The sequence below is a fragment of the Cyrtonyx montezumae genome, unplaced genomic scaffold (genome assembly GCF_038088225.1).
Source record: "Cyrtonyx montezumae isolate F1298 unplaced genomic scaffold, pur_monq_1.0 scaffold_3, whole genome shotgun sequence".
Lineage (NCBI taxonomy): Eukaryota > Metazoa > Chordata > Aves > Galliformes > Odontophoridae > Cyrtonyx > Cyrtonyx montezumae.
The window spans coordinates 26,216,555-26,233,688 of record NW_027072034.1 but is presented as its reverse complement, the minus strand read 5'-3'; the positions used below and the strand labels follow the sequence as shown (position 1 = coordinate 26,233,688).

The window sequence follows — 17,134 nt, the reverse complement described above, 5'->3', positions numbered from 1 at the left end:
GCATATATCACATAATCACAGAACAATGGAGGATGGAAGTGACCTCTGGAGGTTACCTGGTCCAATCACTCTGGTTCAAGCAGTCCAGTTTCCAGTTGCACAGGACCACGTCCAAATGGCTTTTGAATATCTCTTATATTTTGAATATAAAGGATGGAAACTCCACAAGCTCTCTGAACAACTCATACCAGTGTTCAGTCATTCTGAGAGTAAAGAAGTGTTTCTTCATGCTCAAAAACTTCCTTTGCTACAGGTTTTATTTTATTCAAAAATAATTCATTTTATCTGCTCTGAGATAAACATCAATCTGTATTGTGGAGTAAAGAGATCTGTTTCAACAGTAAAAGTACAGCTCATTATTCTAGTAAAAATGCTAGTGTTGACCCATAGTTTGGTGGTTTTACTACATCCATGTTCTGCCACTATTACTTCTAAGGTCAGAAACTGCTAGTGTTCAATGAATTATTCATTTAAAAGCCTTAACATGTTATAGATGCTTTTCCTCATCTCCAGAAACACAACACGAATTAATAAGAGAGATTTCCAAATATATACCACCACACTGTTTTGCAGTTCGTTAAACCATAGAAAGATATGCTTCACTCACCCAAACTTCTTAATAATGCAATGAAAAAAAAAAGGACTCCTTTCCACATTCATGTTGCTTCCAACACTGAGCCTATATCCCAAGAATTCATACAGCTGTAAACAGCATCTGTGATAGAAATGTGAAAACAACTTTATTGAATTTGTATGCCAAAATAATATCGATGAACAGTAACCACATACACACTGGCAACAGCTACAACATTAGAGAAGTACATATAGGCATTAGGGTACTCCATGCTCTTGGAAGCTTGTTCAGCTCTAACTTACTGCCATCTTAGATACAGAACCAAAAGAAACAGGCCTCAAATGTGTTTTGAAATCAATACACGGTCCGATGGCAGGTTCACAGACTCTACAGAGTATATAGGTGAGAACAGTGTGACTCAACACTACATAAGCAGTGAGCTAGATACTAAGCATGCTGAAGATGCCCAATGCTCTGAGCTTTGTGAGCACTCAAGACAATTCTGTCCAGTATTGCTGAAGAGCCATGATTATGGTTCTGTGGTAGATTGTCAGGTGGGACAATATCAAAGTTAGTCAGATCCCACAACAAAATACAATTCAGTTTGACCTGTACAATTACTATCAGTGTGGTTTAGAAATTATCAAACAATCTGCTGACAAGTACTACTAATAAAATTTTAGAAAAATATGAACAACAATGGAACCAGATGATATGACATACCACTTTTGATGTCTTCCAAAAAGAGTAGAAAGAGGAGACATTCTACTGAAAACTCCAGGAAGGGTAGACCTCAAGATGCCTCTTTTCTCTCTAGTGTTTTTTCTCTTCAGATCATTCAGAAAGACCTCTCCAAGTACTTTCAATCTTGCTATTTTAATGAGATTTGCACAGAGGGAAAGAAAAAAAAAAAAGAAAAGCTTCTGCTAAAACTACACTATAAAATAAATTTGCATCCTACTCCAACGCTTTATTCATTCAACATTTAGCCTACATAGCCAGACAAATAAATTAATGATTCAACTTGCAAAATGAAGCATTAGTTTTCTGAATATTGGAGGCAGAATCTGGCACTCTGAAGACTTCCTGCTAAACTGGCTTGCCCATATAATACATCATGTTTTTCTTATTTTTTTTAAGAGCATATTAGAAAAGTACTAACTAGAATTTTCTGCTATTTTAAAGCTCATCTGTTTGTATGATTGTAAGAAGTTAAAAGAAAAAGGTTTTATCTAACTCATTTGGATAAAATTTGAACAGCATGGCTGAAAGTTGAACATTCAAAGCTGCTTCCAGGTCAATTCCTGTTAATTACTGCAGCCTTCACTTTATTTTTAAGTGCAGACAGGATTTTTTTTCCCTATTTTTGTGATATGCAAGCTGCTTATTGACTACATTCCCCCAAGAAAATAAGCATGTTCAGGCATTTTCATACTCATGCAGCAAAGCAGCACCGCCAGACAGATCAGTGTGTTAATAAAAAGAGGGGAAAAAACAAGAAAAAAAAATCTGGTTACAAACAAAACTTTCATCGCCAGGATTTCAACCAGTTTTTCAAAACTAAACAAGAACTAGTTACTCATGAAATAAGCACGCTAATCAGGAGTCACAGAGCCAAGCGGAAATGCTCTACGCAGAGGCGTGGCTGTCTGTGCTAAGGTGTATGAATCAGCACCGCAAGGGTGGCACCTCCATCTATTCAGAGACCAAAACGTGGGAGCCCTCTCCTGAGGGAGTGCCTACAATAGCCTTTGAAGAACTGAGCATGGCTCACCCACTTTAAAATACAGCTGAAATGGAAGTAGTTATGTAATATCCGAATGGTTACAGGACCCGCCAAGTTTTATATTCGAGCTCTCAAGACTTTTCTTTTTCTTTTCTTCCCATGACTATTTAATAAAATTCAGCCTTGTGAATAGGGACCAAAATCCAGGGTGACTCACTTCCCCCTTCTGGAGTACCACAGTCATCAGGTTGCAGCCATGCTGCCTCCTGCCATTGAACCAATGTGTTTTGTGAAATTCACTTGTCTTCAGCTGAGTAGGGAGGTCTTTGTTCCTAATCCTCTTCTCACTTTCCTCCAGTCTAGACAGTGACCTGGTGATTAACATACCATCACAGGGGGAGGTGGGGGGGAAAGTGATGTAGATATGAATAAGGACACACCTGAATCCAGTTTTCACACTTGTCCAACAAGTCTAACCACTCTGTTAACCTCCCGATCATGAGCAACCCGTTTTTGAGTAACAGTGTCTGTTGCTATTCTAATTAAAAAAAAAAAAAAGACAAAAATCCACATATTCCTATTGGATCAGTCCCTCATGAAACTTGGACGACACCTTGACTCTTTTCTGGTTGACATATGTTTCTAGTGACACATGCCAAATGCTGCAAATGCTATGAAATCTTTCAGATAAGTCAGAATATGCCTAGAGCTGAAGTATCTCCACAATCATGCAGCTGCTGAACAAGGCTGGTTGGATTTTTACTACTGCCAGTCTTCAGTGAACCATGCCTTAGGTTCAGATATAAATACTTATATGTGATATTAAATCTGCATATTCTATGTAAAATTGATTTTAAAAAATATTCACTGTAAGAAAAATTGAATATGGATGTATACCCTGCTGATCAGTGCCTCAAGTTGTGATCAAAGCTTATGTTCACTATTTCTAATAGTGTTCAAGAGCTTTTATTCAATAGGTAAATGAACTAGGCAATGTGAGCAAAGCAAGCAAGCGAACATTCTTCTTCCTTTCTTCCATGCAGAGAGAGATAGCCCAAATATTACTAAAGAGTGCTAAGTGGACTTACATGAAATCACTGTCTTTGGACATTAAGAGTAAAACTACCACGTCAATCATGATTATTCCCAATTATTCCAGCTGTGCCTTTTTTCCATGTCCAAATTACAAAAATCTTTCAAGTGTCCCGTACTTTTTGTTCATTTTCCAAACACATGATCATCATTTAAAATATCCCTCTTTTCTGAATGTTCAGCTAATAGCTATATTTACATTAATAATCTACAGAGCCATTTTGTATAGATACGTTAAAGCCCTTTCCATTTCTTTAATTTCCCATTATAAAACACTTCCTCTTTCTTTCAGTTTAAGTTTTTTTCCTTTTCAAAGGAGCCCTTTGCAACCATGGTTTTAATGCGGTTCTCTCAAGTCTTAGAAAAAACTATTTCCCTTTCTACCACTGTTCCACACTCCTGCAATGCGTTCTTCATGTTTTGTGAGTCTCCCAGATGCTTCATCTCCCACCTCTACAGTTTAGCAGATCCAAACTCCACAGTGCTACTAAAAAGAAACAAAGTGGCTGACAGAAAATGCTTCGGTAAATTAAGCCACTTCGACATCAGGCATGAAAAAAAAGCAATTAAGCAATACAACCTCTACATCTGCATAACTTTTCTAATCCACAGCAGGGCAGGAATTTCAGTGCTGACTCGTACTTAAACAAACCATGCACATACAGTTTCTGAGCCTGTAATTTGACATTTCAACAGTTGTTCCACTCCACCCAGCATCCCCCTTCCCCCTTCCCCCCCCCTTCCCCCCCCCCCCCCCCCCCCCCCCCCCCCCCGGTCCCAAATAAATAAATAAATAAACTGATAAATAAATAAATAAAAGAGAGAACTTAGCTCTTCTGTGCTTATTCTGACCTCTTACTGAAGCAAGGCTATGCCAGGTCATAGTAAATTATATACCAAATGCTTCATCCTACTATATCCTGCTCTACTGCTTTCTATCTCTACTTACCCTCCAGAATCCTTCCACTTCAGACCTATTACAAAGATTTTATACCCAGCTGTGCTACACTCTTAACACAAGCCAAAGTAATCCACCTTCAATCTCCCAAGATTCCCTTTGACCAAGCTACTACAGAAGTGATTGCATGAGAGCTGATATGATCTGCAGATTATCATAACACAGAATCTCTCCACAGGGCTACTGCCAAATGCCTACGGGTTGAGAGATTTCATGTGATGATAGTAGCCATGTTACAGAAGGGTGAGGTGCTTTAATTATGCCAACATTTGGATACCAAATAAGGTGCTTTCCAACTCAGAGGCAACTGTTTTAAGAAACAAATTTTGTGATTTAATCTACTGAATATAAGAAAATACAGAAAAATAATGATAAAACAAGAGTTCATAGAAATCAAGCATAGCTTGTAAATCATGACTAATACTGTGGTTTGCAAGTAACAAACAAAAAAACCTCAAGAATTCTAACAATTTAATTCAAAATAAAACTACAACATTTTACTCAAAAATAGAAAGATTTGAAAGAGAATTGACTAATGAAATGATCATCTTTCTCCTAAATTAACTTAATATAACAATGAAAATATTCAATGAAAACAAACTCAAGTTTAGAATTCATTAAAAAAACTTTCCAATTGTACTGTAATTCCATATGCATTGTAGCTATATCTGGGAAAAAAAGAAAATAAATAGAAAAAAGAAAAATAAGACCAAGTAGTAATATTTCATTATTATTAAGCTATAGAAAATGATAGGATAAAAATCAATTGAACTTCAAAGTAAAACAGAAATTGCAGATAGAAAAAATTTCCCAGCTTGACAACAACGCGTAGTTCTTGGACATTTTTTCCTCCAAAAGTACTAGTCTTCATTAGTATGAAAATAAAAACACTAATGACATTTCTAGACTAGGTATTTAAATACTTGCACTCTTACTAACTGAAGAGTTTAAATGAAAACTAAGACAGAAAAATATGAGTTTGGAAAATTATTTCGTTATACCATCTTATATATTTCTGAATTCCAAACAAATATATAATGTACTGTTCAGATAAGATATTGTATTTCTTTTATACTTCTGAAAAAAACCCACAAAAAAACAGTGTTATTAAATAGGAATAGAATTCTGGAGTTCAAATCTGTATTTCTTCAAATAACCAAGATGCCAAGCAAAGAAGCTACTAATAGAGAACATCAAGGAAGAAAACCTAAGCTTAAGGCGATTACTTTTATAATTCATTTATGACTCATAACTAATGGTAAAACAATTAGTGGCTTCCCAATTTTTTCAATATTCTAAGTATGGTCTAGTACATCCAGCACTCAGTGTAGTACTAATAAAATTATAACAGAACTTCTCACCAGAATCTATTGTTTCACATCAGTTTAAAAGTTCCAGTGCTTGAGTGTAGCCATGTTGCTATAGTAACTATGGTAGCTGAAAACTCACAAGCCTGGCCTGACTTAAAATGTCTGATTATCAACTTCCTTAGTAACCTGTCGCATTAACTGTGCTAGGGATAGAGATGTGCAAATGCTCTCAAGGTCTGTCGCTCTATAAATCCTTGCCGTGCCATGAAGCTTTCACAGTATGTTACTACTTGCCCACTGGCATACCAAAAAGATGTTTCAATTTTATTTCTTTTCTGTACTAATCACAGAAAGACAGAATTTCAAAATTAGAATCACATAACTGCAGAATATCCTGAGATGGATCCACAAGTATCACTGATTCCAACTCCTGTCTCCACACAGAACCACTTCAAAAAAAGAAAGAAAATTAAAAATAAATCAAACCATGTGACTGAGAACATTATTCAAGTACCTATAGAGCTCCAGAAGCTTGTGGCTGTGACCACTGCCCTGGACAGCCTGTTCCATGCCCATCACCCTCTGGTTCAGAACCTTTTCCTAACACCCAGCCTGATCCTTCACTGATGAAGCTCCATACCATTCCCTTTGGCTGTTGTCACTATCACTAGAGAGAAGAGATCAGCATTGCCCCTACACATGAGTAGCTGTAGGCTGCCATAAGGACTCCCCTCAGCCTCCTGTGCTCTGTCTGAATAAACAAAGGAATGTCAGCCACTCCTCATACACCCTCCTCTCTCGACCTTTCACTATCTTTGTACATGTGGCACCCAGAACTCCATGCAGTACTTGGTGAAGCTGCACCAAGTGAGGAAGAGTGGGACAATCCCTTCTGTCAGTTGGCTAGCAATGACACTCTTGATGCAGCCCAGGATAATGTTGGCCTTCCTGGCTGCCTGGGCATACTTCTGATTCATTTTCAACTCGCTGCTGCCTAGGACCCCTAAATCTCTTCCTTCAAGGCAAACACAAAAATAAGCTACTCAGTCAAGGGAATTAGATGGAAAGACTCTTTTGATACAACCCAGTGAATAATGTTATGCAAAGTACACTTCTGAAGTTACTGAAAATAAACAGGTCTACTAAGAAAAATTCTTAATTCTGAGATACAAAGCAGCTGGCTTCCTCCAAAACTAAAGAGGTTGACCTACCTACAGCTCACACCACTTCACCAGAAATTAAGGACAGCATCACTTGCAAGTTTTCTTACGGTGGAAAAACCAGCAATCGTTTACCTGACAGAACTAGGATAAAGAACCTCACACACCCATGCTCCCTGAACGAGCAGTTCACACTTCCCACCAGACTCGATCCTGCTTTTATCAGCATACACTTGATACTTAACAAAAGACAGCAACATCTACAGGTAAAGTATTGTAAACATATGTCAAAACGGGCATTCACCAGTGACATAGTAACTACAATGAAATCGGCCCTAGTAACTGCACAGTTCAAGGGAGGACCCACAAAATGTTTTTTACAATTTTATTGAGAGGGGGAAGGAGACATTCAAATCGCCTTTACGACTTTCACAATGTGTAGCAAGACATGACATCTGACTCCTATCTTGGGCTAGCGCAAATAATAAATTAAATATACAAAAATAAAAAAAAAAAAGTCTAAGCCCTAAGAAACCCTCAGTGAGCGAGAGCACAGCCACTCCTCGACCACAGAGCAGCTCACCAGTGGGTAGATGCGGGGGCTGTCAGGAATGCCATGGGAGGAAAATGCACCAAGGGGCGACACCGGACCACACGTGCTGCCCAATACGCACAGGCCCCCTCAGCACACTCCGCAGTTCTGCGCTTGCGCAAGAAAAAAAAAAAGCGCTGCTCGGCAGCGTTTCCTCCTCAGAGCAACGCCTGCCATTGGTTACCGAGCATTCCCGAGCGGGTTCGTACAACTCCGGAAAGACGCCGAAGGAGGGGGTGGAAGGGAGGGGGAGCAAACTGCTGGAGTGTGGCGCGGTGCATTGTGGGGCGGAAGCTGAGAGTCACCGCTCCGTTAGGGCCGCCATTTTGTCTGCGTCCGAACCCGCTGCCGCTTTCGGGCCCTGCTCGTTCTCCTCGTCGCGTGAAGCGGTGGAGAGAGCGAGGACGCGGCGCACGGTCGGGTGGTGCTGATGCGTGCGGGATCCCCTCGCTTCTCCGTCGGGTGCCGGTAGTAGAAGGGGGTGTGGGGGTAGCCGGGCGGACTCCGGTGCGGCCTTTCCTCTCTTCGGCCGGGATGGGTCGGTCCCGCAGCCGGAGCTCGTCCCGCTCCAAGCACACCAAGAGCTCAAAGCACAACAAGAAGAACCGGAGCCGCTCGCGGTCCCGCTCTCGGGAGAAAGAGCGGGCTCGGAAGCGCTCCAAGTCCCGGGAGAGCAAACGCAACCGGCGCCGCGAGTCCCGCTCCCGCTCCCGCTCCAACACGGCCCCCTCCTCCCGCCGCGATCGGGAGCGCGAACGCGAGCGCGCCTCGTCCCCGCCGGACCGTATCGACATCTTCGGGCGCACGGTGAGCAAGCGCAGCAGCCTGGACGAGAAGCAGAAGCGGGAGGAGGAGGAGAAAAAAGCAGAGTTCGAGCGGCAGCGGAAAATGTGAGTGCAGGGCTCGAGCTGGGGGCTGCGGGCCGTGGGGGCGGGGAGGGGACGCTCCGTGCCGCAGTGCCTTCCTCCTACAAGCTGGAGCCGGCTGCTCTTGGCGAGGAGGCCTTGCTGAGGCCTGCTGCTGCCTGTTTGCCACCATCCTTCGGACAGGTTTATTCTAGTGGGTGCTTGGGGCCGCCCGCTTCGAGCAGGGCGGGCTGCGTGCAGCCTCGCTGTCACTGCCTCGCTGCTGTGCTGCTCTTAAACTTCGTCCTACAGCGAGGCCTCCGCTCCCGGAGGCTTTGTGCTGCACTGCCTCGCTCTGCGCCCCTCCCCTTTGCGTGGCGTTTATGCGTCGAGAGAGGACGCATTCGGGGTGGTCCGTTTCTGGATTTGAAGGAATACTGAGTGGTCACTATGGTAACTTTGAATTTTTTTGTTGCACTTGAACGTGTCTCGACAAGTGGGACGGTGTCATCCGGAGAGTTGTTTGAAACGAAGCTTTTCCTTCTGAAGTTTTCGTTGTGGGAAATGTAGCTATTCGTAAAGCTTGTGGAAAGACAAAGGTTTCATTTTAGTAACGTTATTTTACGTTAAGATGTCTAGCAACGTTCCTAAGTTAGGGAAGACACTTTTGTTCAGCAAGAGGATGTAACAGTTGTGCTAAAGTGATGTCTCTTTGGATGCTACCTTCACTCATTGGAGTGCTGAATCTAGAGGTAGCACTTGTTTGAATGCATGAAGCCTGCAAGTTCCCTGCAAGTTCTGATAATTCTTAGGTGGAGCTTTGGGTTTCTTTTCAGCTATGTTGCGCTGATGAAATACATTCTGTAACTCAGAAGGTCTGAGTTGTCACTTTCAATTTTATTTGTCATCTCCTTTGTTAACTCCAGAATTTGGCAATGGTGATGTGTAAACATATAGAAACATTAAGGGCTCTTTGGGTCATTGACTCTAGTTTTGCAGTTTAGAATTTTCTTCCATATCTAAATTAATTTTAAAATATTTTCTACACCTCTGGAATGAAGAAATGGAATGTGCGTAATTATTTGAGAATACACTGAAAAATATATCTTCCTTTTCCTTTAGACGTGTCTTATTTCATGCATGTTCCTTTAAAAATACTAAATGGCTTTTAAAATATTATTTAAATGGTTTTATAGACTACTAGATAAATAACAAAATAAATGTTATCTAATTTAAAATATTAAACAGTGTTGGTCTTAGTTTATGAAGTTCATTCTGTCTCTGTGAAGTGCAGTCACTGAAAGCAGCCCAATCTGTAGTGCATTAAATAAAATTGGATCTAGCAACATGGATTTCAAGTCTATATTTTGTTTTGTGCTAAGTTATCTGTGCAAGTCGGAAAACTTGAAATACTTTTGAAGTCCATGTAGGAAGAATGTGACATTTGGTTGGTACTGACAACAGAATAATAAACTTGTGAGCGAGAAAATTATTGGGAAAAAATTAGACAGGAGTGTTGGTGCTTTCAGTGCACACTTTGTGTTTCATAAAGATCAAGCAACAAATCTCAGTGTAGCATAAACCTATGATATTTGTGTAAGGCATCCCTAATTTGTGTTATATGTAGTCGTGTTTGGGAAGAAAAAAAATATTTGCTGACTGAAATAATTAGTGGACAGATCATATGTGGAATGTGACTTTTCATGTCCATTTAAATCTTAACATATATTGTAAGTTCTGCTGTTAATTTAATTCCAGTTTTCTATTAAAGGAAAAGATGGCAAATGTGCATAATGGGTGGGTTGTCCCCTCTGCCCCATCTCCCACTTTTAGAAATCTGCCTATTGCTAAGCATCTCTTGCATATTTTCTAGAAGTAGTCTTCAGGAAGTAAATGGAAAATCTAAAAGTATTTTCACAGTAATGGCTTTTCTGTTTGTGTGGAGTTATTGCTCAGAGTGATGTTTGTGTGTAAAATACTGTAAGTACATGTGATTAAAAAAAATGAAAAGTCGATGTCAAGTACTGAATGAGTTTACGTCTGTGTTTTTAACTTGGCTGTCTTGACATATTCAGTCAATGATTGGATTTAATTGTCAGTAGGCACAAGGTGGTCTCCTCGGCAGATTATGAGAATAAATTTTAACTTTATTCTATTTTACTTCCTTCTGCTTCTGCTGTTTGAAGGAATGTGGTCACACACATTGAACAATTATGATATATTTATAGCACTTATTGCTTACGCTCCTTATAAGGTGCACTGTGTAAGAAGATGTATTTGCTGAGTTTAACGGAATACAAATGGGGTTTGTGGAGGCAATAAGAATCAAATGTGTGTAAGACATGGAGCTCACTTTAAGTACATCATCAGTTGCTGAGGATGTTTGACAACTTGTTTCAGGCAGTGTTAGGGTTGTTTTTTTTTGTTGTTGTTGTTGTTTTTTTTTTTTTTGTATAGCTATGTACTGTCTTTATTCAGTTAGCTAGCTTATATTCTAGATTTCCCAAACATTATAAGTGATGGTAAAATAGATATTCAGGTGCTTTATTCAATGACCTGAAGAATGAATTTCTGCAGAGTAGAGCCTCTTGTATGTCATTACTGAATAAGTAGCCCAAAGAGGGAGTACAAGTTTTTAAAAAATCAAACATTATTTAGTATACAAAAAGCATTCAAAAGAAAAGTTAAACTTTGACCATTTCTCCAACTTTTATCCAAAAAAAAAAAAGACCATAAGTTGGAGAAGAAATAGTAACAAAATGGAGTTGATTCATTTTTCTGAAGATCTGAGGAGTTTTTGTTCGCTGTTTTTTTCTTTATTTTATTAAAATAAATAACCTTTGGAAATTTTGTACTACTTTAGAAAAAGTGAGTGCTGACCTGATTTGTCACTTGAAAAACATGAGAAGAAATTCTGTCATCTGGGGCTGAGTGTCTTAAGTTGGGGTTTCTGGAACTTTTTAATGAAGGACTACATACTTCATTCAGAATACTTTTGATAAGAAGATAGATGAGCCAGGTGAATCTGGAAGCCTTTCACCTTGATATTTTAGATTACTACCTAGATTAGCAATTCTGTGTGCCTCAGTTTTTGGGTGATCTTGTGGGAAGGTGGACTTCATGGTCCTTATGAGTTTTTTCCAAGATATTCTGTGAACATAGATAAGGTAGAAAAATGTGTTATGAAAATGAGAGGGTATTAGAATGCTAAAACAATTAGTATTATTCTGAATCATGGCTTTCTGGTGTTGACAGGCCAGAAGGTAAGGTGATAAGTTTGTTTTACATGGAGTTTTTGAATTTGTTTTACATGGAGTATTTGAAACAGAAGTTCAGTTTCAAGGTGGAAAAATAAGAAAACAACCTTTTCCACAAAGCTTGTAGTAATACTTAAGGAATAGTACTATATGAAATACAGCTATCCAGTATTCACTTTATATTAAAACAAAAAGCAACTACATAGATATACAAAAATCAACTAATTGTTATACACAATTAGTTACTACCTGGAAGATTTTCTTTCTTCATTTGGTAATAAACCTGGGAATTGACCTAATCATTTTGTATCTTTTTTTTTTTTTTAATGAGAAATTAAATAGCGATCAGGCTAATTAATAGTGCTGCCACAAACCAAAAGTAAAAGGTGACATTTGAAAATACTGTCAGAAATCAAAGCATGGAATACTGTATAGGCTATAAGGGTTTATTTGGCGTACTCTATTTTCATAATTATGGTGGAAAGCAAAGGAGAGCTAAAGTATTTGAAATTTGATAAGGTATTAGATGACAAACTACGCCATAAATTCTTACTAAAATATTAGAATTCTAACTCGTATTGCTTCTGTTTAGTTTGTTGCCTCTGAGATCTGATTTGAAGATAAGTCTTGACATGGTCTTATCACCTTACATTGTATAAAATTATGGGATGACCAAGCTTTGATGGGAGAGGTATTGTTTTTTTTTATGTAAGATTTTCATTTTTCATGTAAAATAGTGCTTTTTCATATCAAGAAGTACTATGATAAGCTGTCATTTTAAGCTTCTCCCAGCTTAATGTTTTGAGATTCAGAGAGATGCTAAATATGATACAGTCTCGATGGTCCTTACAGTTGCCTGAGCGTTCATTTTAATGTACCTTTCAGTGGAGGCTGAAATTATTGAAATATCTGGTCAATCCACATAGCTGTGTGTTAAGAGTGGATTTGGTAGCGTGGTTGGCGCTTTGTTTGAGTTGGTTTTGGTGCATCCATTTTTGTTGATTTTAAAACGTTAATCTTCATGTTTGTATTATCTAGTCGCCAGCAAGAAATCGAAGAGAAACTCATAGAGGAAGAAACTGCTCGAAGAGTGGAAGAGCTCGTGGCTAAAAGAGTGGAAGAAGAGCTGGAGAAACGGAAGGATGAGATTGAGCGAGAGGTTCTCCGCAGGGTGGAGGAGGCTAAGCGCATCATGGAAAAACAGTTGCTCGAAGAACTCGAGCGACAGCGACAAGCTGAACTTGCAGCACAAAAAGCCAGAGAGGTAACGCTCGGTCGTTTGGAAAGTAGAGACAGTCCATGGCAAAACTTTCAGTGTCGGTTTGTGCCTCCTGTTCGGTTCAGAAAGAGATGGAATACAACAAATCTAATTCCCTTCTCATACAAACTTTCATTGCTGCGAAACTTAATATTTAGCCTATTCAGAGGAGCTCACTGATACTTAAAACAGTTACTCTCCTAAAACCTGAACTAGGATACTTGATTTTTAATGGAACTGACCTACCTATTACAGAATTGTTTGAAACTTTTGCCATGGCTGCAGGATTTATCAACGGTCCTTTCTTTTCTGGGGAAGGGTATTAAAAAATCTGTAATGATGTATCCTTCATTTGTTTCATTTTGTTTACCTAGACTGTAAGAGGCTTTTGCCTTCAGTCAGGCAAAGAGCAGGGTCCAGCACTGAGCTGCAGTACCTGTCTTTAACAAACAGGTTTCTTACTCTTCTTTCAAAACATTTTCTTTGAGCGTACATTGGACTAATTCTGGGACTTCGAGCATAAGCCCATCCACGTCTTCATCAAGGATCTATGTCCAAATCATTATATCCATTTTTAATAACTACTAACAATTCCTTTTTTTCCCTAGAAGTTAATAAAAGAGCAGATTGCCCTTGTCTGAAGTCAAGTCAAGCTGAACATGTGACTTGGGTGTTTTTTTTTTGTTTTGTTTTTTTTTGTTGTTGTTTTGTTTTGTTTTTGGTTTTTTTTTTCAAATCAGCAGCTGGAGCAGAAGCTGAAAATGTCTTTCTGTGAGACAGTAATTTGCTACTAAAGGCTTTGATGCCTGCCTGCACCAATCATTCCAGGATCCAGAAATGTCAGGACAAATTTTAAATTTTGAAGAAAATTATGCAAAATAGTCATGAGTGTTGTATGCTTTTTTTCACTTTGCACCTTCTTTATGGTTTATCTTAATATTTTGATTGGCTTGTAAAGGGAATACAGCAACGTTGAAGCTTTACCTTCATGCTAAATATGACTTGTTTGTCACAAGCGTCTTTAAAATTTAAAACAAAAATGTCTCTGAGTTATAACAAATACTAGGGATATGAAATTACACTTGTTCTGTAAATTCAGACCTTACTATAAAGGATTTGAAGTTGAATTTAAGTGTGCATACTCATCAAATGTTTTATACAGGTTTTTATTTAATCATATTTACAACTTTTTTTGCAATTATTTTTGTAATGTTCAATATGATGTGGAGAAGCCCCATCAGTTCTTTGCAGTGCCTGTACCTGGAGTGGAGTGTGCTAGCTAGTAGCTGGTTACTAGTCATAGTAAGAAGTTTTCTCTTCGTATGCTTGCTTTGTTCATATTAACTTTTTTTTCTTACACAGACACAAACCTCTGGCTTACTTTAAGTCTTCCAAATATTAAAATAATTTGGATATATATCATGTGAACTGAAACACCTCAAAATCTTTCACGCAGTCTTCATATTTATGGGTTGCGTAACAGAGTTCCATAAAATTCACCAAGAAAACAACAATTACAAGGCTTTATTTCCTGACCTTGCCTTCCCTGGATTCCAGAATTCCAAGTTCAGACTGCTCACGACAGTTTCCAACTGTCTTAAAATTGTCAAAATATTGAATGTAAGGTCCATTCTCACCATGAAGGAAGCCCATAGCTCCATGAAGTATGGATTACCATTTGTATTTTTCACTAACAGTAAATGTATTTTTCTTATTAATTGTTTGCCTTAGGAATGATTTACATATTTTTGTTCCTTCCTATCATAAACATCTGCATTCCTCAGCTCAGCCTTCCTTGTATGTTGTTTCTTTATAAATGGTTGAGCTGCTGATGCAGGTATTGCCAAGCTAACAGTACAAATCATTTTAAAGAGGAAGCTGGCGCGTATGGCAGCCGAGGAGCACACTCTGCAGGACACTGGACAAGACAGTAAATATTCAACTTTTAATGCTGATTAAAGGAGTATAGGTAAAGAATACGTAGGTATACTTAATTGGTGAGACAAACTATTCACTTTATTTATATTTTATATATTACTTTTAATTTGGTAAATACTTTTGTAGTTGTCCTTGTTGATTTGTGTGATATTAAAGTTGTAGTAATAAATTGTCAGGATTCTGTGATTAGGGAGGGTTTAGTTGGTTGCTGTTTGGACTGGGCGGGATGATTTAAATTTAGTATTAGAGATGAGACTGATTTTTAGTGGCTGCACAGTTTACTGTTGTGAGACAAAATAGGTGGCTGTAAAGCTACCACGTTAAGTCAGTTCACAAAAGAATTCTGAGAAAGATTAGTGAAAGTGCAGAGATGAACGTTTTACTTTACTAACATCTTACCCTGTCCTCCCCTTTAGGAAGAAGAGCGTGCAAAGCGTGAGGAACTAGAGCGAATACTAGAAGAGAATAATCGAAAAATTGCAGAAGCACAAGCTAAACTGGTATGTAAAGATGTAGTTAACAGTTCTGTAGGGGAGTACAGGTCCCTCTGCCTGATTTGCAACAGTATTAAAATAAACAAATCAGTACTTTCTAGATTTTAACTTGCCTGTTGCTGTTTATGTCAGCAGTACCGTTGCTGTCCTTCCTTTGAGTGTAACTAACAAGGTCCTTGGCAATAACAGTAGTCTGAAAAAAATTCTCTAGAGCTTTGTTAATTTATTGCGACTTTCAGAATTAAGTATGTTTTTAACTGTATCTCACAGTTGTGGCTTACCTGGTTCTATTCACCTCATGGTAAAATTTAAGCTGTTAAATGGTGTAATGAACAAAATTAAGCACCTCTTAGGAGACAGTGGGAGGAACTGTAAGGATTGTAAGCCAGTGTAAGGATGGACTTATTAAAAATCAAGTAGAAATTGCTTTGAATTAGGGAGATCTTGGAGACTGGGAGACCTCTGAAGGTCTGCTATTTCATTATATACTGACTTCATCTGATGTGATGGGTGTCAGGCAAATCTCTCAATTTATATGCTGACTTAATTAACCTGTAATACATTGTTTGCACAACAGTGCTGAAAAATATTTCAAGTAAGCATTCATTATTCTGATACGCTAGCTGTAAATCTGTAAAAAGTTTTCAATGTTTCTTCTGCCCTTATTTAATGTCACCATTTTTTAAATAGTTCCACTGAAACTGAATATGGCAAATAGGTCGGGTAGGTGTTTGTGTACAAAACTTTGGAATTGGTTGCAGACTTTTAAATTGCTTTTATGACTGTTGAATATGCTGGCCTAAATGCTGCTATTTTCTTACATAGGCTGAAGAACAATTGAAAATTGTTGAAGAACAAAGAAAGATTCATGAGGAGAGGATGAAACTAGAACAAGAGAGGCAACGTCAGCAGAAGGAAGAGCAAAAAATTATCTTGGGCAAAGGAAAGTCTAGGCCAAAACTGTCCTTCTCACTAAAGAGCCAAGATTAAAATGCAACTCTGAACTCTTAAACAAAAAACAAACAAACAAAAACACACACAAAAAAAAAAAACACCACCAAGAAAACTTTGTATGGTAGCTTCATGTTGAAGTGTTTGTTTTTTTTTTCTCTCAATTTTTTTTTTGTCTTTTTATTTTTTTGAAAATCTGGAAAGTTAGCTTGTTCTAATAGGGGCTGTGCTCTGCAATTCTTAATTTTTTTTTAACTCCATTAAGTTAAACCCTTATCAGATCATTGTTGCCTTTTAGAGAATAATCACTTCTCATACATCATTTCTGTATTAGTGATCTGAAGCAGGTCAGGTTGCTATGAATTGTGATGATCTGATAAGGTTTTACGGACCTACTCATCAGAGTTTGACTCTGATAATTGACAGAACTTTATACTGGGTATTGCTGACTCTTAATTATTTTTTTAAGAGTCAGTGAATACATGAGTAAATTGCCATGGTATTACTGGACCTCTGTGGCTTATTGTTAAATCAGTGTCCTATGATACTGTCCCATTGTTACGCTTGATGTTCCCGATACAGGTAAGGAAATAGTTTGTCATTTCTGCTATGAATACATAGAGAGAGTTCAGTATTGTCTCTGTTAGATTTGTTTTTATTACATTGACAGCATTCAACCAGCGTTCCCCATTGTGTAAATAAACCAATTTGCTGAATAAAGTGAAAGTCTTAAATTCATATGTTTAAGTAGATTTTTTTAGTACACTTCTATGAGCAGCTATAAGAATGACAATTCACATTATTAAATGCAAGACTATAGTGGTATATTTTTAATTTTGCTTTAAACTATTGTGGCTTCTCCTACTTACAATGCAAAATTACACACAGGAAAAAATCCCTGCAGTTGTGAATGCTTTTGATGGCTGCTGCTGTTTTCATGAATGTTGGTTTTGTTGTGTTTTTTCCTTCTGACAGAGAC

General features: G+C 38.3%; 1 protein-coding gene across 1 annotated transcript; it reads left to right on the top strand.

Annotated features, from left to right (window-relative positions):
* The first annotated feature begins 7,704 nt into the window (after positions 1–7,704).
* On the top strand, positions 7,705–16,893 carry ARGLU1 (arginine and glutamate rich 1). The gene is made up of 4 exons (XM_065740968.1): positions 7,705–8,302; positions 12,553–12,778; positions 15,127–15,210; positions 16,030–16,893. The coding sequence occupies exons 1-4, from the start codon at positions 7,947–7,949 to the stop codon at positions 16,192–16,194; spliced, it is 831 nt and encodes a 276-aa protein (XP_065597040.1). The 5' UTR covers positions 7,705–7,946; the 3' UTR covers positions 16,195–16,893.
* The last annotated feature ends 241 nt before the right edge of the window (positions 16,894–17,134 follow it).